The sequence below is a fragment of the Hippocampus zosterae genome, chromosome 17, assembly GCF_025434085.1.
Source record: "Hippocampus zosterae strain Florida chromosome 17, ASM2543408v3, whole genome shotgun sequence".
In the NCBI taxonomy this organism is placed as follows: Eukaryota; Metazoa; Chordata; class Actinopteri; order Syngnathiformes; family Syngnathidae; genus Hippocampus; species Hippocampus zosterae.
In genome coordinates this window covers 11,491,645-11,508,727 of record NC_067467.1, presented here as the reverse complement: position 1 = coordinate 11,508,727, position 17,083 = coordinate 11,491,645, and the positions used below count along the sequence as shown (strand labels likewise).

General features: G+C 42.8%; 1 protein-coding gene across 3 annotated transcripts in view; it reads right to left on the bottom strand.

The window, feature by feature from the left end:
* The window catches only part of prkcab (protein kinase C, alpha, b), an 84,834-nt gene that overhangs the window by 13,341 nt on the left and 54,410 nt on the right, over positions 1–17,083 (bottom strand). For 2 of the 3 annotated variants that reach the window (XM_052049524.1, XM_052049526.1), the window contains exons 4-9: positions 14,251–14,362; positions 11,583–11,711; positions 2,285–2,441; positions 1,930–2,064; positions 1,525–1,618; positions 164–193 (exon numbers count right to left, since the gene is read on the bottom strand). In XM_052049524.1, coding sequence (XP_051905484.1) covers positions 164–193; positions 1,525–1,618; positions 1,930–2,064; positions 2,285–2,441; positions 11,583–11,711; positions 14,251–14,362 — 657 coding nt within the window. The remainder of the gene's footprint in view (positions 1–163; positions 194–1,524; positions 1,619–1,929; positions 2,065–2,284; positions 2,442–11,582; positions 11,712–14,250; positions 14,363–17,083) is intronic. The other variant, XM_052049525.1, reaches the window with a different exon arrangement.

Here is a 17,083-nt window from a genome sequence, read left to right as displayed (position 1 = left end):
GGCACACACACACACATAGTCGAGTACAGTCAGTATTATTGGCTAGGTAGGTCGTAGTTGTGAATCGTATTCACTTGTGGACGCACAAACACAAACAGTCCAGAGTACGTCGGCAGTGTAAGAAATAGAGAAACACAGGAGGAGGAGCAAGCAGAGCGGCTACCTTGAGATAGTGGATATTTAACTGGCAGGCCTACGGGGGAAGAGAAGAAACTCACTGGTTAGTTACTGACGTTCAGGGTTGGGTTTATTTGTGTGTGTGTGTGTGGGGGGGCAAGTTGAATTACAGTATAGTGTGTGAAGCTCTGATCTGAATGATCACATTGACAGAGAGTCAAAAGCACGGCTGGAAATGAATGCTGTAAATTTTGACTGGGTTTCAGCATCTCTTGCTAGTTTCCACGGTAACCGGGCTGCATCAAGTAAAGGTGCGAGCTTTTGAAGGGGGGGGGGGGGCAAAAGGCAGGCCGGATTATGAAAGGAGATGGGCGGGGGGAGACAATAAGAGGCTGTGTGTAGAGTTCGGCTCATATATCCCTTCGGAATTAAACCGCCGCTACGCAAACATGAAGATGAAGTTTAATAACAGTGTCGAGATGCTTGTGCCTCTATATTACTTGCGGATGATATACTGTAGATGAGCAACGTTTTCAATCAGACGGCCACAAAAAATTTGATCCAGATGAAAATTTTGTTTTTTAAAGATAATATTGCTGATTTATATTCAGAGTTTATTCCCCCCCCGCCCCCCCCCCAATTTAAAGTGTAAAGCGGCCGGTTCTTGGTTCGCAGTCCCGCTAGTTTACAGATGTATTATTTTTTGTGTTCCGTCCACAACTCAATTTTGTTCTGCTTTAAATGTAATTACACTGGATGGCAGTACAGCACACTGCAAATTTAAAGAGTGAAAACACGGATTGGGTCTTGTTCAACCTTTTCTCAGTTTTGTCTTTAATCCTGCTTTTTACGCCTACAGAAAGAAATAAGTGGTTCATTTGAACATAAAAATCTTTGGGCATATACCTGTATATAGATTTGTTTACTGTCAATATTTCTGTGCTATCTATTACTCTTGCTCGCTCTTCATATATTTTGTGTTTAAGTGTGTGAAAGACCTTACAAAATTCAATGTGCCATAAATGTTCTAAAAACATGCCTAGAGTGTATTTAAAGGGTATTTCTATAAGGTGGATATGACTTATTGACGGGGTGGGCGGTCTGCAATGTAACCTACGATGGAGTGGCATTTACTGTTCAACTGCACTGCCTTGTTGACAATATTTTTAACTGTTCATGCAGCTCTTCTTATTAGTTTGTAAGTGTATCTAATTTCTTCTTATCTAACGTTTGAATTTCTGATGAATTATAAATTGTGAATTTGCGTTTTTTCCGAATTGTAAAAAAATAAAACAATGACATAATTCACAGTGAAACATTTCAATTTCTGAATTGAAGTAGAGAAAAGAGAACATTTCGTATGTATTTGCGCCGTTTGCAAATAATGTTCTGTCTGGCTGGCCTCACCTCAAACTTTTGTCGGAGCTCCAAATCCACGTCATCCACCTCCGGGATGGGGACATTGTAGTACTCGCCCTCCTCTTGGTTGAGCAGCTTGTACCTTTGAGAAACAGACACACATTTCCAGATTTAAAAAAAATAACATTGATATATTTTGATTTTCATACAAGGAGAGCAGCTATAATTCTGTGAAAACCCCCCAAAACATGCTTCTAAAGTCAAACAAATGAGTTCAAATCACAGCAACAACCAAACGTCTTATTTAATGTGATCGGTGTACCAGTCGACTTGAATGACACATCCGAGAGCCTCCAAAAGGAAGGACTGTTCTCGAAATGCAGTGTTACTGCCTGAAATGTTTTATTTTGAGTCTGATCAATTTGAAGTGTGCTGAAACATGCCCCAACTGACCATCCACACGTGTGTGCTTTCATCAGCTCGGACACTCCGAACGACATGGAGCCCATGAAGTCATTCCTCGTGGTCCTGTCCCAGTCCCACACCTCGATGGACAGACGGCGGTCCTTGTCCGATACTTTCAACTTACTGAGCACAAACACACAGAGGAGATTTTATTTTATTTTTTAAAACCCTTTCAGGGACAGTGGTTACTACAGTGGACAGTTTATCATGTTAGCAGGTGACAGTCTGCATGAAAGGGTTAATGTGACAATGTGGACAGCAGGGATCGGACAAACTCTTTAAAATGTGACATTTGTATCCATATTGGGACAAAAAAAAAAAAGTGGATGGGCGCATGACTCACAAGGTGAAGGATTCGTTCCAGCACGGGTTCAGGGATGAACGGATTGTCCTGGTCTTCTGTTTGGTTTCGTTCTTCGGGTCGGGGATGAGCTTGAGTTTAACATAGGGGTCCGATAAACCATTTGGATCCATAGGGATCAGGTTCCTCGCTTCGCCCACTGCAGCATGGAGGAAAGAGGCGATAGGGGAGGAAAAAAGTTCCATTTGTAAAACGGATGGCAGAGCTTCAGCGGGTCTTCACAAGTTACCCTGTGAGAACTATGCGTTTTGGATAAACATCAGCTAAGCTAATGAGATCCATTTACAAGGGATGGCTCAAAGTCAAGTCGTTTTACAAAGATAATCATGCCCAGTGACTCACTCGCATTTGATACGAAGGGGAATTGCAGTCAAAGTATTTAGCAGAAGCTGTAGGGCAGGGGTGGCCAACCAGTAAGGGACAAAGAGCCATTTTTTTGTGTGCACGAACACACGCATACGTATGCACGCGGGTGCCCAACCATGCACTCACGCACATACGGACGCACGCCACGATGTGCAACAGCCAAAACGGCCTAACGAAAGCTAAAGACCCAAACACACAACCCCCCGCACCCCATTTCCTCCTCCCACCCCTTGGGGTCGACTTGGGACCAATCCGCTGGCTCCCAGTCGATTGCGATCGATGTATTGGGCACCCCTGCCTTGACATCAGAGGTAATTCGCTGACTAGCTTAGCGCCGCTGTTTGCGCATGAGTGATGATTCAATCATCTGATTGGTTGCCCTCTATATCAATCACGTAACGGGATTAATGATCGGCTGACGTAGTACGTTCTGTGTATTTGGCGCCGTTGTTTGAATGGCATTGCCACTGCCGAGGTGTTTTCAACTCTTGTCGTGTGAAAGGCCAGGAGCCGCATTGAACCAGCCAAAGAGCAGCATGCGGCTCGCGAGCCGCGGGTTGGCCATCCCTACTGTAGGAGGAGTCATAGAAGAAAAAAACACTGGCGGTGGTGCTGGTAGTAGGAGCAGCAGTCGTTAATAGGAGTAGAAGGAGAAAGGGTAGTCATGGTAGTTAGCCTAAGCTCATGTCATATTATTATTTATATTTGAGGATCATATTTTATGTTGAGATGACCTAAATTTAATTCTGTTGTTTAATAATTAGACATGTTTTTATGTTGATAGATTCTGATTGGCTGTTGAAGTAACAAAAAGCAGGAAGTGATTTTAGTTGCCAAGAGTGTTCTCGATCGTGCTGTGGTGTCTTTTTTCCCCTCCTTTCAATAACGCTGCGTTCAAACGGAATCCATATCTCCTTTTGCCATTCGTAAAGTAGAGGCTTCTATTAAAAACGATGACCCCTTAACTAACATAAGTATGAACTAGCAAGCAATTGGACAATGGGAAGCACTAGTTGGTTGATCATGGTGGTAGAAACGGTAGTATTTGCAACAGAAGTAGCTAATAGTCAAAGCTGTCATAGTACTAGATGTGGTGGTTGTAGCAGCAGCTGGATAGTAGCAGAAGGAGGAGATGAAGGAGCTCTCATGGCAGTAGTTGCAGCGTTTGTGTCATGATGTGTCTGTGTCCAGCAGGTGGCAGCAGAGTTTTCCGGCTATCATCTGTCTGGCATCACAATTATTGGGACTATTTAAGGACCTCATGGATAATTTTGCCGAACTCGTCATTGTTCGTGTGCGTTTTGTCTCGACTCTCTTATTACTCTCCTTCCATTTTTGACTCTTGCCTCGATCTACGTTTTCTCCGTTTTTTTTGGCTCTTGCCTTTGCTTCTTCGTTATTCAAGTAAGTCCTACTTGGTGAGTTTAAGTGTATCCACGGTTTGTTGTCCATGCAGTTTGGTCTTTCTTGAACTTTTGTTCCAAGTTATTTTTGTTCCTGTTTTTCATTCCTTGCCTTGTGCAAGCCTTTTTATTTTCTTTGGATTATTTCTGGCATGTTGTCCAGAGTCATTATTTGTACTTGGGGGCAAGGGGATATTTTTGTTTGATCAACTTTCCTTAGTCTATGTTTGTATGGTCCGATTCTGCCCGGAATTTTCCGGATGCTCAGACAATTTGTTGTTGGACAACTGAGTCTCTGGTCGTAGTAGGAGCCAATCAAATAGTTATAAAAGTTTTTGCAGTCAAAATAATGGTAATAGAAAATACTAAGCCAAGACTGGACTCGGCCCCACTCACTCATTTTTAATATGCATATAGCTATGTTTTACAATTTACTGTATGTTTATTTATACACATTTTGTGCTTCTACTCCTCTCTTTTATAATTTTGCTGCTGTGAATTGGGATTTTCTTCTTTGTGAGACAAATAAAGGTTTTCTTATCTTATAATGTAATCCAAATGCATTTTGTAAAAAAAAAAAGAGAAAGAAAATCAACTTTGAAGTTAAATACAGCTGAACTGTACTTAAGCAGCGATTCTTTTGTGTACCAATAGAGGGAGCCTGCTTACCACACTTGCTGTTGTTTTAGCGCCCAAAAATACAGGAAGAGTGTATACGGAGCACATACGACACCGCCAGTTTTGATCCTGAGACACCCGGAGCCAAAAAATGTGACATTTACCTGTGCGAGGACTGACAAATGGGAGCACGAAGAGGGCTGTTACATAGCAACAGCAATGGGATGGAAAAGGTGTGTGTGTGTGTGTGTATACATGTGCGATTGGTTGGGGGCGAGAGCTTGACACTTTCACCATGGCGACAATATCTACAGTAAATGGCCAGACACACTCTCCTCTTTTGAGTTATGACAAAAGCATCAACAAATGGAATCTTTCATGAGGATGCACAAAGATGATGCATGTCATTAACAACATGTTAATAAATAAATAAAAGATTTTCAGAAACCTAACATTCATTTCTGAGAGGGAATTAAGTGCCAATTTGATTGGTCAATTTCCCATGCAAAGTCACTTACCACCACTAGAGAGCAGTGTAGTCACGCTGTATGGAAAAAAACCTGCCAACGTCACAAATGTTTACCTTTTTCCCAATGGTGTGACTCAACCTCATAATTGACTTCAAATCCTACTTGATAGCATTGAATGGCCCCGTCCTCTCATTGCATCACTCCTTCGACACACGCAAGTCACACAGGCACGCTCTTATGCGCAAAATGTGTGTGTGGGAGGGGGTGGGGGGAATACGACGACGAATGTAATGAGACACACAAGCAATTGAACTGTGAGGCGGACATGAAAAAGCTCAGCAGCCCACATTATTATGTCGACGCTCCTCCCCTTGTGCTTTACAAGCATCACTCGGTTCCATGGCAACGCCAAAGCAACTTTACGCTGACAAAATCAAGCAAACAAATGCATATAAATGAGGAGTGCAGGAAAACCAAAAGCATGTAAGTATCGAGTGCCGTTGGAGCATTTATGCTCCAGCATTCACGTCCAGCTTAAGATTCAGGTACGAGTACATTTTTTTGTCCTCAATGGTAAGACAATTCGGCGGCACATGACAACAACTGGGTCTTGCTCGTGTCAAGTTCACACAGAACCGAAGGTTTTAGGATTCAAATATGCAGGCTCAGACAAAGTGCGATTACAAAAGTGTTTATTAAAGACAAAGTACTTGAAAATGAACTGAAATCGCTGGTCACAAGGAGCCAGGAATAAATAATATATCCATCCATCCCTTTTCTGATCCGCTTTATCCTCACAAGGGTCGTGGGGGTTGCTGGAGCCCATCCCAGCCATCCTCGGGCAGTAGGCGGGGGACACCCTGAACTGGTTGCCAGCCAATCACAGGACACACACAGACGAACAACCACCCACGCTCACAGGGACAATTTTGAGTTTTCAATCAGCCTGCCATGCGTGCTTTTGGAATGTGAGAGGAAAACGGAGTACCCGGAGAAAACCCACGCAGGCCCGGGGAGAACATGCAAATTAGAACATGCAAATTCCACACAGGGAGGCTGGAGCCGGGATCAAACCCACGACCTCTGCATGTGTGAGGTCAACGCGCTAACCACTGGGCCACCCACCGTGCCACGCTCGTGCTAACCAAATAAGCGATGTATGGAAGAAAAAAGCGGAACACGAAGAATAAATAAACAAAATGTCAAGACTTGGGGTCAAGCCTTCCGCAAAAGTGTAACCCGACCTCAGCATGCCACAGCGACCTCTACTGCTTTGTTCAGAAACGGCAACAGCAACCACCACACTGGTTTACACATGCTCAGTAGTCCAGGAAGTATTTGTTATTGTCCGTTTCAGACACAGAACGAAAATTGCATTGATAAAATGGCTACAAAACGGACCTTTGCATGAGTTAAGAAAAGAAGAGCTCTGACGCTTGAAGACAGGGCAAAAGTGATCAAAATGAAAGATGGAGGAAGCAAAGTTAAAGACATTATGCAAGAAATTGATGTAAGTGAAAGTGAATGCTGATCGTAAATTTTGCAATTTCTTTCCCGTTCTTTTTCTTTCTACTCTGGCTATATGCACTATTGGAATAAAGAGTACACATATACGTTGTGTGTGTGTGTGTTTTCATCGGAGATAAAATTTGCTCGAGTGAAAAGTACCCTGTTGTGAAAAATTCCTTGCTGCAAACATGATTTCGTTGTAGAGGAGTTTCACTGTATGACCCTTAAGCTGAATATTAAAGAAATGCTCATCTTGACCATTTTGTCAATATCCTTAACATCCATCCTAAGAGGTATGGACTTGTTATGCTTTGGTAGGCCAATGTTGACTACGACAGACACGATCCAATTCGAAAATATATCGCCTCTCTTTTGGTCCCTTAACACGCACAACAACAGAGAGAAGATTTAGTATTGTGGAACAGCAAGACACATTTTGGGGGTTGAATGTTCGAATGTATTTATCTTTTCCTTTATTTATCCTGTATGTTGTCTTACCAATGAAGACAAACATCATGCTTAGCACCTTTAAACTCGATATGAAGAATATGGAATAAGTGCTCAGACAGCGTTCCACGGGCAAGCAACTTGTACTGTAAATGTTGATAACAAGCAACACGCACACAATAAAAGTGTGATCAAGGCTCATCTCGACTGTCTGTTGTTGCTTAGCTACAACGAGAGCTGCTTGCCGCGTGTATCCTCCCCAAAGCCTGCTCCCTGTGAGCTACTTGCCAACACGAATAAGTGTGCATATGCCTTCTTGCATCCGTGCGCTTTTTAGGACTTGTTTGCTCGTAAAAAGACAATACGCGTGGACATCAAAACTTCCCGATAAGCAGAAACCTCTTGCGTGCACTTTAACCCTTTCATGCACCCTGTAACCTGATAACATGATAAGCGGTCCATTGTAGTGGCCGCTGTCCAGGAAAGGGTTAACGCTAAAATATTATGTGAACGTGCCTTTGTGTGTGAATGGTACTTTTGCGCAGCGGTAAAATATTTGGGTTTCTGACGTATGACCAATACATAATTTTTAAATGATATGAAATTTTGCAAGGCTATACTTGATTGTAAATATATATTTAGATTTCGATCCTAAAGTGTAAATGTGGAAACACTTAAAAATAAATTCAAATCTGTGGAACCGCATTGCATGTCCAAGCTCAATAGTTGCTTGACATGAAAAATAAAAGCGAGCAAATGTGATCCCCGGTTTGGGCGGCTGCGTGCGGTGCGGCAGCGGGCCGCCAGCATCCTCTCACGAAAGGGCTTTGAAATTCTAATGTGTTGTTGCATAACAATGCCATGTGCGAGTTAAGAATGTCTGATAATCTGGGAGGGCTGCACTACAAGGCCAAAATTTGAGCTGTGGATGCATCCCTTCTGTGTGCTGCCAGAGATCCAAGCCAGCACGTCATGTTGCACACAGACACAAGAGTCGGACGCATTCTGCGGTCTTCGACTCAGCGTACTTGTGGTCATTGATCAGATTGTCAACTTTAGTTTGTAAAATTGACTGACGTTTACAACCTAAATTCAAATATTTCACCCATGCAAATTGTAGTCATTTATTTCTGAATGTCCATTCCATTCATTTTGTAGAATTCATCTTGGCTGCACTGCTTACAGTCAATGTACCGGTACTGTGTCTCAAATGTTTTTTTGTTTGTTTGTTTTGTTTTGTTTTTTCGATTTGTTGTCCGATCGTATTTTATTCGTGTGTTGCCATTGCTAATCTAATATGCCCCAGCGCTTCAAAATCAGTACTGTGGGCCCAAGTAACTTCAATTTAAAGAAATGGTCACATTTAACCCTTTCAGGGTCAGCTGTTACTACAGTGGACAGTTTATCATCTTGTCAGGTTACAGGGTGCATAAACGGGTTAATGAACAAATAAGATTCACATTTGTCCTCACTGGCCTTGGGTGACCAAGAATTTTCATCCTCTGATTGGTTTTTCAGAGCAAAGCTTGTTCCAGCTAGCTTGGCGTCGCACAACACACTTGGAGCAATCCGTGCAAAATTGACCCGTCTGCATTTTTGGACACTTATGATGGTTTCTATAATTTTGTCCAACTTGCTACTTCAGTATTTGACTTGAAAAGCCTGATGGCGTTGGGGCATTCTTCCGCGGCTGTGCTTTAAACCTGAGGCGAGCATGTCAGCCATAGGAAGGCTCAACCTGAGTTAACAGTATCGTGTGCCTGAACTTCAGATGTCCTTTCAAAGTGGGTGTACTATAGGTGAGCGTGTGTGTATGTACAGGCGTACAGGCCTTTTCTTGACACTTCAAAATAAAACATCTTCAGATGCCCTCAGTTTATTTACGTCAACTCTGCAAGGAGATGGGACAAAAAGATGTGTGTGTGTATGCGTGCGCAATTTGGCCCGCAACAAAGATGAGTTTGACACCCCTGACCTAAAGGAAGAAAATTTTTGAGCTTAGAGCAAGAACAGCTTTTGGGAAAACTTTCTACAAGGACTGGTGTGTCACAAGGCTCTGTCCAAATGCCCCATTCTCTTCATTTATGGACCTTGAATCATGCCCGAAGAGAAAACGTCTTAGATTCATCCAAAATGTCGAGATACTAGGAATTCAAATATAGGGGCGACAAAGAGCTCACATCATTGATTACTGAGTCGGAGTTGTGCCTTGATACATGCATCTTGAGAGTTATGTTAGGGTTTGAATGGAACCTGGAATACAGAGAGGCAAAGTCAATACAGTATTACAACAAGGAGAAGATGGAGTGTCGGGGATGATGAAGAGGAACTCGCTTGTGTAGTGAGAGCCTGAGAGATTTGTCGATTTTGTTGACTAGAAAGATTTCATCAAGTTCACGCTGAATGGCGCGGTGAACTATATAGAAACCCACCACTTGTCTGCGGGAGCCAGACAAAAAAACAAAACAAGAAGCTCCGGCCGCACTGCTCACACACTGCGGTCATTAGAGCACTGAGCCTGAACACACACCCAACACAGGAAAAAAGGAACACGCACTTCCACTGCCTCCAGTTCTCTTTTCAGACCTAATATGTGTTTGAAGAGTGGTTTTCTTTTGTTTTCTCCCTCCAGTTGAGGATGCGAATGTGTTGGCTGATTTTGTATATATTTTTCAAAGAGAGGCGTCAAGCTGTTTATTGCCACTCCCACTCAAAGTTGACTGTCCAACTAAACATAGAACAACATGAATTACATGTTGTGCATTTAAAGCAACTACATAGCCACTGCTATGTGAATGCTAAAATATAATGTGGAAACTCCATCGATATGAGGGCTAACGATTAGCATCTGTGTGGCAGTGTTAGCAATGGATTTTTAAACGCAACCCGTGCTGCAACACGTGTAGACAGATGGTACAAAATTCCGTTCTTTAGACGGGGTCTTTTGGACTTTTGCCATCCCTTAGTTATAGTTTCTGTGATTTGTTATTTCAGTTACTAAATCAAGGATGGTCAATCCAAAATCTGACCAAGTGCCACAGTCATTGATGAAATGATTTAGAGCGATTGATATCTGCTTCTGTTCTGCCCCATCTGCTTATACAGTTTGCACTCGTTGATGACATGCATGACGTGCAATCTACCATAGCTGATTAACGTAACACATAACAGTGTCAATCAACTTTGGATATGATACACGCATGACCACTTGTAAGACAACTGTGATTGTACAAAACTCCATTTGCAGCGGCAACATTTTTTTTTTACAAAAATCCACGAGTCAATCACGAATTGGCTCGCTCATTTTCTGCTGTGTGCGTTTTTACTGTTTGAGAATCGCTCAGCACCGCAGCAATCACTCCGGTGTGTGTGTTTGTGTGAGAGAGAGAGACAGGCACACACACACGAGGGAGGAAGAGGTTATATTGGTGACCCAGCTGTCACTTTACTTCACCTCCCTGAGGGTTATTATGCTGCACCGTTCTCCAATCCAGGTGCTGCTTTTGAGTGACAGGCTAATTTGGAAGTGTCGCTCTACCAACAAACAAATATGCGTAGCACTTGGTAAGATGCTGACATACTGTTGATGTTTTTACAAGCAATTACATTTAGATTGAGCTTTTTTTGTGTTGACAATCAAACAATTACATCAGTACATCACGCGCACACAGACACACACAGACACACACACACAAACACACTGTACATATAGAAAACAATTTGCTTGACTATTAAAGGACAGATCCTTTTTCTGGATGGCCGTCAAGGGCATCCTCCCCTATCATTGACCATCGTCTTGTGTTCATTGCTCAACGTTAAGTGCAATTTAATGAGTCCCTTTGATTTGGGAGTTGCATTGTCGCCACTTTCCTTATGTTTATGAGCATGGTAACCACGGAAACTGAGGGGGGGAAAATGGGGTTGGTGTTTTTTTGGGGGGGGGGGCACTGGAATGAATTGATGGCATTTCGGTTCAATTCAATGGAGAAAATAAAGTGAGTTGAATTTTTCAACTAGATGCCATTGCATTTCATTTCAATGTCAATTTTCCATAATATGTCCCCTTCAAAGCACTTATTGAAAGCGGATAATAGGTGGAGCAACTCATATTTTGAGAACACAGCTAGCAGTTATTTTGCTTGTCACGGCCACGTGAAGTGGAATATCTAGGTCGGGGCAGCGCATGCGCACCCAAAATGCACCATCTGTGTCCCAGAGTCAAAATTGCACAATTACACACATCCAAATAAATCAAACAGCCTCCACTTTATGAACATGAATGAGCATGGAGATTAGCGTGAACAGCTCTCAAATCTTTCACAGCATCTCAGTCAGAGCAGCGGAGCCGCTTCCACATGTCATCCGCACACGCGTGCACATGCTCTCACACACACACACACACACACACACACACACACACACACACTAAAGCAGCCAAACTGGGCTGTGGCGGGCATTAAGACTGACCTGTGACATGTAGCCTGTCGCTGCTGACCTCAATCTTGAGGAAGAGGCGACCCCGGCGCTCTGTGTGGTCTGTCCCGCACAGGCTTGGCACGTTGACCACGCATTGCTTGTGCACGTTCATGTCGCAGGCTGGACGTGACAAAATGTGAAGCAAAGGAGAGCAAAGGGGTGTTAGGTTTCAAAGAAAAAAAGACGTGGTATTCAAAACGGCAACATTTGTCAGAAGACAAATTGCTAGCTGGCTACTATTATAGCCATTGGAATTTTTTTTTTTTTATGTGAAACTTCATACATGCTGCATATACAGACTGTAGAAAAAAAGAACTCCTTATTCAACCAATCAGGTTTATTTATACCTAATGTTGTGGCCCATAAGCACATAAAAGTAGCACTTTCTTTCCTCGACTTGGCCGACCTGTGGAGCCAACACCTTGCAAGGAGGCAAGGACACGGTAGAGAGAGGAGGAGAAACTTGTACCAATTTGTTCTGCCCCATTCCTATTACCCATCTACTATCAGGGCTCCGAGCGGCGACTCGCAGATGGATGGAGCGCGTAAGAGGAGAGAGTGGGAGAAGGTGATGGATGGAGATGACTTGCGAAGATGAGGGGCACGGCGTACCGAGAGGAAAGAAATGTGATGAGGGAGAGAAAATGGGGGAATAAGAAAAGAATCCATCCATCGACCGTTTTACACACAGTGAACCAACGTTTTAGATCCACCCGTGATGGGTGAAATACTATAAAATGGAGAGGCCACAAAATCTCATTACAACACAACTTTTACAACACATTGTAAATGGTAACATAAAAATAAAATCATAAGCATAAAATGTCTAAAATTTGAGGACATTAAATGTACGATCCGTGGACATGTGTATTAGAAAAGAACCTAAAGTACAAGTTTTCTGAGTTTCCGAACCCCAGACATGCTAACCACTACACTACAGTGCTGTTGAGAATACAGTGGTACCCACAAAGTTTGGAGTACTACCAAATGTTTTCATGCAAAAGGAAAATGGTTCCAAGTTTAATCTCTTCTGCAACCGTGATGTCATCATCACATGAGGCGTTAGCACAATTAATTACCGTATTTTCCACACTATAAGGTGGTTCGGATTATAAGGCTTATACATTATATGAATGGCCTATTTTAAAACAGTTTTCATATATAGAGCGGACCGCATTGTAAGACGCATAGCACAGAAGCTACAATAGTGGCTGCAGTTTCTTTATGCATCCACCAGATGGAGCTACACTAAGGGAATGCAATACAATACAGCTCTATTTCTATCGAGCTTTCACAACTGCTGCCTCTGTAATATAGCGCTTTACCAAACATTTAAAATACTACATGCAATAAATCACAATATTGATCAATATATAAGACGCATCTGATTAGAAGGCACACTGTTGGCTATTGAGAAAATTGAATGCTTTTAGGTGCCCCTTATAGTGCGGAAAATACGGCACACCTAATTTTGGCCACATTTTCCAGCATATAAAGTCATGATGGTTGCATATTATTGCCTAAACGGTTCACATTAAGAGAAGGTCAGAGCTGTTAGCAATTGTACTTGTATTTTCTTATTTTAAAAAAAAACCTTCATTGTCACTGGCCTCATCAAGTAGCTTTTTGGGAATGAGGACTTTGGTTTGAATCTTTAGCGACTGGTTTCATGCATTTGAGCTAATCTGTTAGTGCTGTTACACAAAAGGCAGCTCTGAGTGGTGCTATAAACAGTTATGTTAGCTTTTGATGAGAAGCCAATGTAACAGTCTAGTTACATACTGTCACTTGACTTGTTCGTGCTTGTTGGAAGGAAGTACCACAAAGTGAAGAATTACAGACTGTTATGCTAGCTTCTCATGCTCACTAGCTAGCATGTCTTTCTATAATACGTTAAAACGGTCATTGGCTAGTGGCCTGGTAGTCCAGTGGTTAGCACGTCGGCTTCACAGTGCAGAGGTACCGGGTTCGATTCCAGCTCTGCCTCCCTGTGTGGAGTTTGCATGTTCTCCCTGGGCCTGCGTGGGTTTTCTCCGGGAGCTCCGGTTTCCTCCCACATTCCAAAAACATGCATGGCAGGCTGATTGGATGCTCCACATTGTCCCTAGGTGTGAATGTGAGCGTGGATGGTTGTTCGTCTCTGTGTGCCCTGCGATTGGCAACCGGTTCAGGGTTTCCCCCGCCTACTGCCCGAAGACGGCTGGGATAGGCTCCAGCACCTCCCGCGGCCCTAGTGAGGATCAAGTGGTTCGGAAAATGGATGGATGGATGGTCATTGGCTAACTCTCCAACTGCGAGCACGAAAAGCCACTGGTGCAGTTGAAAGCTTCCCTCTCTGCTGCTTCTTGTCTAGCACAACAGACAAAAACGCTCAAGTTATTTTTCATGTGTGCGATATGTTTTAAATTAAAATTTTGATGGTTAAAGTTTGGTGATGCAGTACCCCTAGTTACTTTCTGCAGTCTAGTTACTAGGGGTACTGCAGAAAGTAGGAAAATAGGATAAAGAAGTCATAGGTTGTAGATAGATTCGTAGAAACATTATAATTTGAGTGGAAACTGCTGTAAGGTGAGCTTTTGACCATCAACTGTACTCCCATCTGTTCTCATTAGGGATGGTACAAAGAGAAAATCTGTGGACGTATAGACGCCATACTCACTGTCACATTTCATGCCCTGATGAATGAGGCCGTAGAGCAGTGAGCCACAGTGGTCGCAAAAAGTGGGAGAGCCGTAGGAATGTATCTTGAACTTGTGCTTGCTTCTGGGATCCTGGAAAGATGACAGCGGGGAAGCATTGTTAGCATGTTAGCGCTAATATGTTGATTCCTAACCAGTGTGCTGCAACACACAAAATGATTCATTTACTAGACGCGTCTTCATTCATCCCGCCATGCCAGCGACGTATAGTGTTGAGCGCAACAATAACTTCCACCAGTTGACAGAAGGTACAATTAACGTGTGCTTTATCCTGTTTGTTTATTTAATATTTATTTGTCCAGGTAGGGCAATCTATGACAGACACGATGAAAGGCTCAGTTATGCGGTTGTTTTAAATACACATTGTGTAATTCTCTTTGTTTTATGTTTAGTTTGACAGTGGGCTGGGAGAGGCAATAAAAAGCTTCAAGATTTGTCAACTATCTGCCAGACTGCTGCTCGTTGTTAACTGAATCGAATCATTGCCACCATACAGTACAGTAATTGGATCGCGAAGCAAACAATTCAGTCGAATGACAACTTGTACTGTGTGGGGGAAAAAAAAGATAAATCAAGGCTTTTGTATCTCAAAGCACCACTATATGGGCCTTGACACTGGTGCATGATATGCCTTCTGGCCACATAATCTTAAGAGAACCACATCTTATTGAACTTCCCGCCTGAATGAAACGGCAAGGAGATAGCTCTTTTTATAGCCACAGATTAAAAAAGAATGTACATGAGACGGCCATCCATCCATTCATTTTCTCTAGCGGTTGTCCTGATTAGCGTTGTAAGTGAGATGTAGCCGATCCCAGCTGACTTTCATTGGAGAATTACACAGGTGGAGATGATGTCATCCACCAGCGTCTCACAAACTGGGCATGACTGACAAGGAGGAATCAAAGCACATAATGCCAAAATATCCATCTGGAAGAGAAATGTCAGGCCTTTGTCAGTGTGTATGGCAATGTGTAAAGTTTGCGTTGCTCGTCTGACACTTCTCTCCATCTTGTTATCCTGGCATCCCGGCATCTTGCCCGTTTCAGTGCTCCAGTGTTAGAAAAGCACAAATACACAGTGAATGGACGCAGGCCATGCCAAGAGACGTCTAATTGAGTAGCTGTTTACGTTGGCCGGCACAACTGGCACAAAAGATGTTTGATACAAGCGACTGGGGATTGACACTGATAGGGTTCCAGAAATCCAAATTCAAATGACGACACTGGACCCGGAGAAACAGAAGGGACTGATTATCTGAGATGGGCATTCCATCCCTTGGATGGAACGGCCCGACCCACTTTTGGGATGGAGGATGGAGGACGAATTTGTATTTATTTTTAAAAAAGGATAGACTAAGAAAGGACGGAAGTGGGTTTTCATCCGTCCCTTTAATTGCCTTTAACCAGGCTAATTATGTGATGTCGGAAGGCAAAATAGCAGGGCCAGAGGACAGCCAAACACTGTATTTTCTTGACAGGCTATTAACAACATAACGCGTACGACTCGCTTAGAACTTACAGAACTCCTCTCCTTCCTTTTTTATCTCAATTGTATTTTTATAGCAACACTGCCACCTAGTGTAGAGAGAGAGCGAACAAAGTGCCTACGGACACCCGTTTCACAAACGATAAATCCAGCCAGTTAAGAAAGCTGGCTGTGCTATATGTCTCTTAGTGCCCGCCCACCAAGATGCTTTTGCCCCCCCTCGCCCGCCATTGGAGGCACGGCTTTCTAAAAGTAATGTATTTATTCTATCATAGTAGCTATTTTATGCTGATCACTAAGATATTAAGAATATAAACATGGATGTCATTTTTTTGATTGATGGCCAGTCTTATCTGCAACAACCAATTACTGTGTTACTGAAAATAAGGTTTTATACACCGGTGTGCGTGTATGCCATCAATACGTCAATTTTTGCACGCGAGAGTCCTGCACATTTTTCAAATTGTGGCATTTTGTAATGCTATACATGACATGTGTTTTGTATTTTATGGACTCGTTTCTCTCGTGAAGAGGAAAACATCCTAAAATCCCTAATACTTGGGCGATCATTCTATTTTCAGAGGTTGATGTGAGTACAAGTAAAAATGTCAACATGAAATTTGGTGACCATCAACCGCAGTTTTGGCACATTAGCAACGTTTAGATTCCTCCACTATGGGTTTACATTAAACTGTCATGTTGCATCATTGTATGGCAAGTGAAAAAAAGGACATGCCACATTAGTTTCAGCAATGAAAGAGTCATTTGAACCGTTTTAACACAAGATTCCATGGGAGCCATAAAGCAGACAATCGTTGAACCGAGTCGAAGCGATATACCAACCCATACGCCATATTGTATGTGGCCCTAATATTAGCCGTACATTCGGCAAATAATGTCGTAAAACTTAGGATATCATCATACATTCAAAAGCAATCATTCCGTATCAATCCAATGAGATTTTGCTTGATGATACATCTCCAAGGAAGAACTATATTCACAATGCGCTGCACTTTGCCACATCCAATACTGCTGCCCCATTGACGTACCCAAGACATGTTTTTATATGTAATATAAATGTTGTCTATCATAATACTCGTGTTAAGCTCACATGTTCCCAGGGCTGGTAAAAACAGAACAGATTTGGACACAATTGAGTGAATTACACAGCTTGACCCTGAGAAGTGACCCTTCAGCCACGACAGACCGGCAAACTACAGTGAGCAGCTCAGGCATTTGTAGTGGAGGTTTGCACAGGTGCAGCTGATCAGCCACCACCAACCAGCCTGGGGGAGGGAGCAATCA